At 46.5% G+C, this 7,021-nt stretch overlaps 1 protein-coding gene and 1 long non-coding RNA gene across 2 annotated transcripts; one reads left to right on the forward strand and one right to left on the reverse strand.

Annotated features, from left to right (window-relative positions):
- Nucleotides 1-559: 559 nt before the first annotated feature.
- LOC123411440 (desmethyl-deoxy-podophyllotoxin synthase-like) lies at nucleotides 560-2,311 on the forward strand. The gene has a single exon (XM_045104381.1). The coding sequence runs from the start codon at nucleotides 693-695 to the stop codon at nucleotides 2,220-2,222; it is 1,530 nt and encodes a 509-aa protein (XP_044960316.1). The 5' UTR covers nucleotides 560-692; the 3' UTR covers nucleotides 2,223-2,311.
- Nucleotides 2,312-2,797: 486 nt separating this feature from the next.
- Nucleotides 2,798-6,023, reverse strand: LOC123411441. The gene is made up of 3 exons (XR_006613266.1): nucleotides 5,747-6,023; nucleotides 4,871-4,946; nucleotides 2,798-3,109 (listed from the first exon to the last, which is right to left on the reverse strand). It is a non-coding gene; the product is annotated as an uncharacterized LOC123411441 (long non-coding RNA).
- Between the last annotated feature and the right edge of the window lie 998 nt (nucleotides 6,024-7,021).

Here is a 7,021-nt window from a genome sequence, read left to right on the forward strand (position 1 = left end):
CTTTCTATTTTCCCTACCGGGTTTTTTTAAGGAAGTCTGAAGACATATTAATTGTTCTCTAAACTCACCAATGATTTTTCTCCTTCTTCAAAGGTTTTTCTCATATGAGTTATCAAGAGACAATAATTATTATATGTTGCATCATTTTCTCCTTGTTATTTTTCCCATCGGGTTTAAAGGAGTTTTAGCAACATATCTACACTACTCTCCTCATATTTTTTCCCATAGGGTTTTTGGGGGAGACTCTCAAGATTATACAAAGGCTTTCACAAGATGAGGATGATGAACATTTTCCAAGGCGCATACAAAGAAGAAGTCTTTATCAAGATGATATATATTGGTAGAGAAGCATTGATTAGGGGGTGTTAGGAATTAATTAATTATGTTAATTAATGGGTTAATCCCTGCTTATGTCGGTTCTATTTTTGGCATCCGCTTTTTTGTAACCGCCTTTGTACTAGGGTATATATACCCACAGGTTCTATCATTTGTTTTTCATCTCTTCACATATATATCAGTTTTGGGACGGAGCTAGCAAGCATTTCACATATATATCAGTTTTGGGACGGAGCTAGCAAGCATCTGCCGGCTGCTCAAATGGAATCCATCACCTGACCATTTTGGGAGCAACGATGGCAACAATGGCTAGCTCCTGCATATAAGCTCCATCGGATGGTCCGAGCTCCCAAGCCATGGCGGAGAACCATGGCCTACTCATGGCCGGCGTTATCCTGCTGCTCCCTCTTTTCCTCCTAGTCAAGCTCATCAGGCGGCGTCGTAGGAATTATGCTGGCGTGCCGCTGAACCCGAACCCGCCGCCGGGGCCATGGCAGCTGCCGGTGATCGGCAGCATGCACCACCTCGTGGGCGCGCTCCCGCACCGCGCCATGCGCGATCTCGCCCTCCGGCATGGCCCGCTCATGCTGCTCCGCATGGGCGAGCTCCCCGTTGTCGTGGCCTCGTCGGCGGCCGCGGCGAGGGAGATCATGAAGACCCACGACGCCGCCTTCGCCACGCGGCCGAGGACGAGCACCATCGTCACCCTCAATGGGGACGGCGTCGGCATCGCCCTCGCGCCGCACGGTGATCACTGGCGCCGCCTCCGCAAGCTGTGCGCCACGGAGCTTCTGGGCGCGCCGCGGGTCCGGTCGTTCCGGGGGACGCGCGAGGCCGAGGCGGCCGCCCTCGTCGCGTCTGTGGCGTCTGCAGCGTCGGCCTCCGGAGCCGTGGTGAACGTCAGTTCCCTCGTCGCCACGTACGTCGTCGACGCCGTGGTGCGCATCATGGTCGGCGACCGGATCGGGAACCGCGCCGCCTTCCTGGCGTGCCTGGAGGAGGGCGTCCGGGTGTCCGCCGGGTTCAGCCTCGCCGACCTGTTCCCGTCGTCGCGCCTCGCGCGCGCGCTCAGCGGGACGGCGCGCCGGGTGGAGGCGATGGTCCGGGAGATGGCCCGGCTCATGGACGGCGTCATCGAGGAGAAGCGCGCGAGGAAAGCCGCCGGCGCCGGCAGGGAGGAGGAGGAGGACATCCTGGACGTTCTCCTGGACGGCGGCGGAACCGCGCCTCTGGACATCGGGACCATCCGTGCCGTGGTGAGGGATCTGATCGGGGCCGGCAGCGAGTCGTCGGCGTCGACGCTGCAGTGGGCCATGGCGGAGCTGATGCGGAGCCCGGCGGCGCTCCGGAGGGCGCAGGCGGAGGTGCGCGGGGCGCTCGCTGGGCAGAGCCGCGTTCGGGAGGAGGCCCTGCAGGAGCTGCCGTACCTGCGGCTGGTGATCAAGGAGACGCTCCGGCTGCACGCGACGGTGCCGCTGCTGCTCCCGCGGGAGTGCCGCGAGCCCAGCCGCGTCCTCGGGTACGACGTGCCGGAGGGCACCATGGTGCTGGTGAACGCGTGGGCCATCGGCCGGGACGCGGCGAGCTGGGGCCCGGACGCCGAGGAGTTCCGGCCGGAGAGGTTCGAGGAGGGGGCCGCGGCGGCGGTGGACTTGAGAGGGGCGGACTTCGAGCTGGTGCCGTTCGGCGCGGGGCGGAGGATGTGCCCCGGGATCACGTTCGGGCTGGCCGTCATGGAGGTCGGGCTGGCGAGCCTCCTCTTCCATTTCGACTGGGAGCTCCCCGACGGCACGGAGGAGCTTGACATGGCGGAGGCGTTCGGGATGACGGCGAGGAGGAAGACCGACCTGTGGCTGCATGCCACCGTCGTCGTGCCACCTCTGTAACTAAATTTGCAGGTGGAGATCCATCAACGTGTGTGTGTACCTTGTTCTCTTTCTACGTACACGTAATAAAAACATTTTATTTTTAAAAAGGCATTTTATTTTTCCGCTTCAATAACACATGTGCCCAGCTGTCAGTACTAAAAAATAAAATGAAAATAAGACGGCCTCAACAGGTCGAACTAACGACCAACTTGAGCGTTAACAACTCCACAAACGGGTCCAACTCGCGACCAACTCGAGTGTTAACAACTTCATGAGGCCCTGTTCGGCTCTGGCGTTTTCTCACACCAAATACGCTTAGGGATTGGAGGGGATTTGGTGATCCCCTCCCCTCCATCAAATCCCCTCAATTCCCCAATAATCCCCCACCCCAGACCTTGTTTGGTACTAGAGTTTTCAGATAACTGCTGATAAGGTTTAAAACTAATATATCTAACCAGAAGGTGCATCATCAAAAAAATAAAATAGCAGACATCAAATGACATAACTTAGCAGACATCAAGGGGCATAAAATAATTGCTGATATGGTTTGGAACAGACACCAAATGACATAAAATAGTAGACATCAAGGGGCATCATCAAAGATCCGAGGTCGACAATTTATTGAAAATCATGTCATCATCAATAGCAAACTGACTCCTCGGAGAAATGAAACATTCCATTTGTGCAACAAGTAGGAATTGAAAATAGAAAACGACTCCCAAATAAGGTCAACCTAGTTTGCTTTATTTTACATGACATAAGATCAGCAGGAGGCTCAAAACGAGTGCTGGTAAAATGCCAGTTTATGAGATGAACCACTTTCTGGCAGATCTAAGGGGCTAACACCGACTGCGCTTTTCTTCATTGGGTGCTTGTTGCCAGTGCAACGATCTCATAGCTGCAGGCTGCGGAACAAAACAAAACAAACAGCAGTCAGTGTAACTGTCAATGATCACCCATAATCAGAAAGTAAAAGCATCAACTATTTTTGTACTAATTTTTGTACCACCACCACTGCTCCTGTACTACCACCACTACTGCTGTTTTTGACAATGAACCTAATTTTTGTACTACCACCACTGCTCCTGTAGATTTGACCACGTCGAGGTGGTCAGGTACAGATTTTTACAGATTTTACATGAGGTATACTTTCATCGAGGCAAAGCATCAGTTTATAGGCCTTCATGCAATCAAGTGGTGGGGCGAAACCCCCTGGAATGTGGAAGACTATGCTAGGCGTACTTTCATCGAGGCAAAGCATCAGCCACCCTGAAAATTGTATGTCTAGTATACTGTCTGTTGGCCTGTAACTAATGAATCAGTCAAATCATTGCATGACTTCAGCACAACAATTGTCCATACCAGCTACATTATTCTCAAAAATTTATAGAAATGAACCAATAATTGTAGCTTTATATTCTCATTTGTTTTGATTAAGCTATACTTTTGACAGTGCAAACAGCTCGGGGATATTGATGATGTTATGAAATATTGCGGTAGCTGCTGGAATCCTCGCTTGGTTCCTAATTGAATGTAATGTCCCGACATTGAGAATCGGGAATCGCTTCTTCAGAACTCCTAGGGTCCTTTCTACATGATTTCGCAACAAAGCATGTCGAAGATTGTATAATTCTCTATGGTTTTGTGGACGATGGTGGCCATGCCCAAATTCATTCAAGTGATATCTCACACCCCGATACGGTGCAAGGAAGGATGTGGTGTTTGCGTAACCACCATCGACGAGGTAAAACTTTCCATCGGGTACTTTAAATCCAGAGTTCATTGCAGATCGAAGAACCCTAGCATCTGTTGCAGACCCCTCCCATCCACATGATATAAATGTGATCTTCAAGTCAAAATCACATGCAATCATTACGTTTTGGCTCAGGGTGCCCTTTCTATTCCGAAATGGTGCAACACTCTCAGGCGCAATGGTAATAGGAACATGGGATCCATCGATAGCACCTATACAATTCTGTAAAAAAACAGATTTGCTAATTAACTTTTGAGATTTTAATGGAGAAAGGTAAGGAATTTTTTAAGTGTCAAGATAAGAACCTTGAAGTATGGATAGAATTGTTCATCGGTAGCAATTACTGGATGTGGTTCGTCAATGCGTGGAGGCTCCACAAAGCGAGTACATAGGGCAGGGATGATATCAAAGAACTCGTTGATGTACTCATGAAAGGTGGATCCACTATGCCTGAATTCCAGTTGCATATCTTCATATGATGAATTATGTGACAACATGTACAGGAAGAATGCTAACTTCTCCTCCACCTTGAGTCTTGTGTCTTTTATCAATTCTTTCCTTCTAAGATATGATGCTAAAGACTTAAAGATGTATGGTTCCATCCTAAAAGCTACCAAGCAATTCTTCACATGTCCTTCAAGAAGTTCGTCAACACGTTGCTTGACATAAAGGATCGAGCTATGCCTTTGTTTTTTTTCACCCCGTCCTCTACTGTCCATTAAGTACGAGTGCAATAATGGAAGGATGAAAAGGACCATCTCATCATCATCTTCCTCTCTTCTCTTCCTAATATGATCTAGACCCCGTGACTTCATTTCAAAACTAATACCAAAGCAATCAAGAAACAATGACAAGAATTATAAAGCTAACAAGAATTAGAGAGCTAACAAGCCCTAGTAAATACAAGGCATACCAAACTTTGGCGTCTTAACGGGATCCCACGAAGGTGGCGGCTCATCCACTCCCACTATAAACCAAGGCTCGGGTACCTATAAAGAAACAAAACTGTTGGTCTAAGGTATAAAAAAACAAAACAACAACATAATTGAGAAAGCATGTGTCGACATGTAAATATATAGCATCTTCTCCGATTAAAAGAACAAATTCACAGAACAAATTCCAACTAGCAACACGATCCATATAATTATAACAGCATTAGCACTTGACGATATCTACAGAGCAAGAGGTACAGAACCACCTTCCACTTTAACTAGAAGCTGGTTAATGAACTAGAATCTTAACTAGAATCTTAAAAATGTGTGTCCTGATTTGGTTTCAGGCATCGAGGGCGCTGGAGAGGGTGAGATTATGGGGAGGGCAGCACGAGAAGCTTCCCACAACAGACACGGAAGACACTAGCCAGCTAGCTAGCTGATTAAATTCAGAAACTGTGTAGTAGTAGAGCTTAGTTTCAGTTTTCTTTTACAGATAGTGTGTAACATCAGTTCATTAATCAGACAGGTTCTAACTAGAATCAATTAATCAGTTTTCTTTTACAGAACCACCTTCCACTTTAAGCCTCTGAATCTTAACTAGAATCTTACCATTCTGCTTTGCCCCTTTACATACAGACCTCTGAATCTTAACTAGAAGCTGCACCCCAACCCGCTGCATCCCTGTACCCACAACCCGCTGCATCCCTGTACCCAAAACTTCTACTACTAACCGAAGGCAAAACCTGATTTAAATGCAAGAACCTGATTTAAATGAAACCAGAGCATCTGCCGGCTGTCAAAGAATCATAGGAGCACCGAGGGGAGGGGAGGGGTGAGGTGAAACCAGTCCATACCGGCGAAAATGACACGTTTTCGGAAGGATCTGCCGTCGGAGCGCGGACGACAGCGGCAACGGAGGCCAAGAACCAAGAGGCCTCGGCGCGGACGGCAGCGGCAGCGGCAACGACGACGTCAAGAGCCAAGAGGCCTCGGGATCTGAGGCAGCATCTGGCTCGGCTTGGATCCCGGCGGCGAACTACGGGAGGGAGGAGGGCGGAGGAGGCGGCGCCGTCACATCCGGGGGAGAAATTTCATGAGGGTTAGGTCGCGTCTCCTCTCACACGAATACTGGAGGGTTTGGGGTGTAATTTTCGGGATGGGCCGGTCCAATACCGTGGTACCGAATGGACCTGCTAGGAATTTTCGGGATTCCTACACCGACCAGTAAAATACCCGTTGAAGCCTGCGAATACACCAGAGCCGAACGAGGCCTCAACGTGTGTGTGCGTGTGTTATGTATGATCGATCTTGTAGCTCGCGGCTCTGCAAATAGTGCTGTCCAATTTGCACCAAATATATGGAATAAAAATAGTGTTCAAATATTTACGTGTTATAATTATATTTTGTGTGTGTGGATATAAATAGTACACATAAAGACAATGATTAGTAAATAAAAACATTTAAATGTACATCCATGTATTATATAAGAATGTTTAGTAAATACATACATTTAAAATATATTTTAAATATAAATGTATAAATATTTAAATACAAAAAATATACACTTGCATCTTATATGTAAGTTATACAAAATGATGAATAAAAACATTTACTAAATATTCACTTGTGTATAATTTTAACTTGTGACTCATATTAAAAATGTTAGCTAATTTATATATTATCCATCACTGACTACTCAAACATTTGAAAATTTAAATTATGTATGTTTTATTACACAAATCCTGAACTATACTGTGCACATAATTATTGAAATGTTTGCAATTATAAAAACATTTTTTTTGTACGTATGTAATTTTAATATACAAACATTTTGATTTTATATTTTAAATTATGAATATTCATATTTATGTAATTATAAAAAACTTTTATTATTATTTATAAATATTATTTCAAATGTTGAACGAAGGCGCTCTTTTTCTAGTTTTTTCTTTTAGGCAATTTTTTCAACTACATAATGTTTAGTTATCCACTTCAACACATGAATGCGTTACAAATGGAGTGGCTAGGACCGTCTATGTGCTAGTGAGAAGTCGCTGGTTCGTGGAATGTAGCACTCTTTGTCTTCTTAATATTTTTTTTAAAAAAAAGATTCCACCACAGCAAAAAAT

This window comes from Hordeum vulgare, chromosome 7H, assembly GCF_904849725.1.
Source record: "Hordeum vulgare subsp. vulgare chromosome 7H, MorexV3_pseudomolecules_assembly, whole genome shotgun sequence".
Taxonomy (NCBI): Eukaryota; Viridiplantae; Streptophyta; class Magnoliopsida; order Poales; family Poaceae; genus Hordeum; species Hordeum vulgare.